General features: G+C 39.3%; 1 protein-coding gene across 1 annotated transcript; it reads left to right on the top strand.

The window, feature by feature from the left end:
- Positions 1-403: 403 nt before the first annotated feature.
- LOC121964650 (dnaJ homolog subfamily C member 1-like) lies at positions 404-2,762 on the top strand (the record flags this gene model as incomplete). The annotated part of the gene is made up of 4 exons (XM_042514848.1): positions 404-532; positions 1,333-1,381; positions 1,470-1,834; positions 2,424-2,762. Coding segments are annotated over 4 exons (612 nt in total), but the record flags the coding sequence as incomplete, so codon positions are not given.
- Between the last annotated feature and the right edge of the window lie 872 nt (positions 2,763-3,634).

Below are 3,634 nucleotides of genomic sequence, written 5' to 3' on the forward strand. Positions count from 1 at the left end.
CTAACTATAACCTTTATGAAAGAGGAAAGTCTGAGCCAGCCCTAACTGTAACCTTTATGAAAGAGGCAAGCCTGAGCCAGCCCTAACTATAACCTTTATCAAAGAGGCAAGCCTGAGCCAGCCCTAACTATAACCTTTATCAAAGAGGCAAGCCTGAGCCAGCCCTAACTATAACCTTTATGAAAGAGGAAAGTCTGAGCCAGCCCTAACTGTAACCTTTATGAAAGAGGCAAGCCTGAGCCAGCCCTAACTGTAACCTTTATGAAAGAGGAAAGTCTGAGCCAGCCCTAACTATAACCTTTATGAAAGAGGCAAGCCTGAGCCAGCCCTAACTGTAACCTTTATGAAAGAGGAAAGCCTGAGCCAGCCCTAATGATGATAATGATGATGATGCCACTGTCTCTGCCCTCAGGCTGCTGATTGGACGGAGGACGAGCTCAGCCTGCTCAGCAGGTTGATGGTTAAATTCCCAGGAGGAACTCCGGGCCGCTGGGAGAAGATCGCTCACGAACTGGGCCGATCAGTGACGGACGTAAGCCTGTTTACACTGGTTTATACGGGTTATAAACGTTTACACTGTTTACACTGGCTTATTCTGGTAAAACTGGTTTATACTGCTTATGCTGTTTATACCGGTTTACACAAGTTAAACTGGCTTGAACTGGCTTGTACTGGTCAAACTGGTTCATACTGCTTGTGCTGTTTAAACTGGTTTCCACTGGTTAAACTGGCCTGAACTGGTTCATACTGGTCAAGCTAGTTTAAACTGGTTGTACTGTTAATAGTGGCTTTTATTGGCTAAATTGGTTTGTACTGTATGTACTGGTTTATCTTGGTCAAAGTGGTTTACACTGGAGTATTCTAGTTTATATTGGTTAAAAGTGGTTTATTGGTTAAAGTTATTAATACTGGTTTATAGTGGTTTACATCGGTTTATATTGGTTAAAGTCGTTTATATAGATTTATACTGGTTAAAGTTGTATATATTGGTTTATTCTGGTAAAACTCTTTTAAACTGGTTTATGCTGCTTATGCTGTTTATACTGGTTTACACCAGTTGAACTGGCTTATACTGGTCAAACTGGTTTAAACTGGGTCATACTGTTTATGCTGTTTATACTGGTATACACTGGTTAAACTGGCCTGAACTGGTTATACTGGTTAAACTGGTTTAAACTGGTTGTACTGTTTATACTGGCTTATATTTACTAAGTTGGTTTGTACTGTATATACTGGTTTATATTGGTTAAAGCGGTTTCTACTGGATTAAAGCCAGTTCAGCCTGAGTGTGTTCCTTTAACCGTCAAAAGCTGAACCTGTTTTCTTCAACAGGTGACGACTAAAGTTAAACAGGTCAAAGACAACGTTAGCCACTCCTCAGGTACATTCTACTGACGTTCTACTGTCCATATCAGGTTCTACTGGGGTTCCATCGTCAGGAGGGGGTGACCTTGGCCTCTGTGTTTCAGGTCTGGTGAAGCTGTCTGATTTGAAGGGCCCGCCCCTTCCTGTGAGGTCACTTCCTGTTGCTGACAGGGCGATGACTCAGCGAGCCTGTGAGGAGGAGCCGGAGGAGGAGGGAGCTGCTCCGGCAGTCAGGAGGCGGAACAGGAAGTCGGCAGAGGAGGGAGAGGTGAAGGTCAGAGGTCGTCGGCAGAGAGATTTCGACCCCACGGCGGAGGAGGAGGAGGAGGCGGAGCCTCCGGGGAGAGCGGAGCCCGCCATCTGGACTCAGAACCAACAGAAGCTGCTGGAACTCGCTCTGCAACAGTTTCCCCGAGGAACCACAGAGCGCTGGGACAGAATCGCCAAGATTGTCCCCGGGAAGACCAAGGTGAGGACACACAGACAGAGATAGAGAGACAGAGAGAGACAGGATTGCTGATTGATGATATTGATCATTGTTGTGATTGATCATATTGATCGGTGATGTTATTGATGATATTGATCGGTGATGTTATTGATGATATTGATTGGTGATGTGATTGATCATATTGATCGCCGATGTGATTGATCATATTGATCATTGATGTGATTGATGATATTGATAGGTGCACATCACCTATCAATATCATCAATCACATCAATGATCTATCTGATCAATATTGATCATATTGATCAGCGATTTATTGATCATATTGATCGGCGATGTTATTGATGATATTGATCAGTGATGTGATTGATCACATTGATCGGTGATGTTATTGATGATATTGATCGGTGATGTGATTGATCATATTGATGGGTGATGTTATTGATGATATTGATCAGGGATGTGATTGATCATATTGATCAGCGATGTTATTGATGATATTGATCGGTGATGTGATTGATCTTATTGATCGGTGATATTATTGATCATATTGATCGGTGATGTTCTTGATGATATTGATCGGTGATGTGATTGATTGGTGCTGTTTCAGGAGGACTGTATGATCCGATATAAGATGCTGGCGGAGCTCGTTCAGAAGAAGAAACAGTCCAAGAGCTGATCCCCGACACTGTTCCCTCCTGCTGTGACCTCTGACCTCTTGGTGGATCATGTGACAGGTGAGCTGGCTCCTGATTGGACTGAATGTTTTTTTTTTTAATATGCGTGCCAGGCGGCGTCTCACCTGCTCAGGTGTGTTTTTCTACCTGAGGTGTCAAAGTTTGAACCGCCGTGACCTCTGACCTCACAGCTTCACGTGCCTTAGCTCTGTTCAGCATGCTGTCAATCAACCTCTGTTCAACTGATCAATAAAAACTATTTATTACCTCTTGCTGTTGGTTTTGTCCTTTCAGTCTGCGGGACGATTGATCTCTGTCCTCACAGGAAGAATTTTACTCAATCAATACGTTTAAATTACCATTACACTGATTAATACATAATTTATTAGGTTTATATGATGACTGATCACAGATCAATAAATCATTTATTGTGCTTGTATGGTCATTGATGAATGCTGATCAGTAAATCATTCTTTTATGTTTCATTGGTTCAGGATGGATCCTGATTTGAAAATGGCTGTGGTGACGTAATGAAACTGAAATATTGATCTCGTGTTAATAGCATCATCAATGACATCATCAGTAATAACAATAATGTCATGAACATCTTCAATATCAATTACATCATCAAAAATGTCAGTAACATCAATAACATAATAGGATCAATAATATCAATAACAATATCAATAACAATAGACATACCATAACTAATATCATTAGTAACATAAATAACATCAACAATATCGACAGTATCAATAACATCAATAATATTTATTATCAATAACATAATCAGTAACAATAATAACAATTTACCTCAATAACATCATCCTTAATATCAATAATATCAATAACATCATCATTGATATCAATAACATCATCCTTAATATCAATAATATCAATAACATCATTGTTAATATCAATAACATCATCCTTAATATCAATATCAATAACATTATCATTAATATCAATAACATCATCCTTAATATTAGTATTATCAATAACATCATCATTAATATCAATATCAATAACATCATCCTTAATATCAATAACATCATCCTTAATATCAATATCAATAACATCATCATTAATCACAATAATATCAATAACATCATCATTAATATCAATAACATCATCCTTAATATCA

The sequence above is a fragment of the Plectropomus leopardus genome, unplaced genomic scaffold, assembly GCF_008729295.1.
Source record: "Plectropomus leopardus isolate mb unplaced genomic scaffold, YSFRI_Pleo_2.0 unplaced_scaffold16549, whole genome shotgun sequence".
In the NCBI taxonomy this organism is placed as follows: Eukaryota; Metazoa; Chordata; class Actinopteri; order Perciformes; family Serranidae; genus Plectropomus; species Plectropomus leopardus.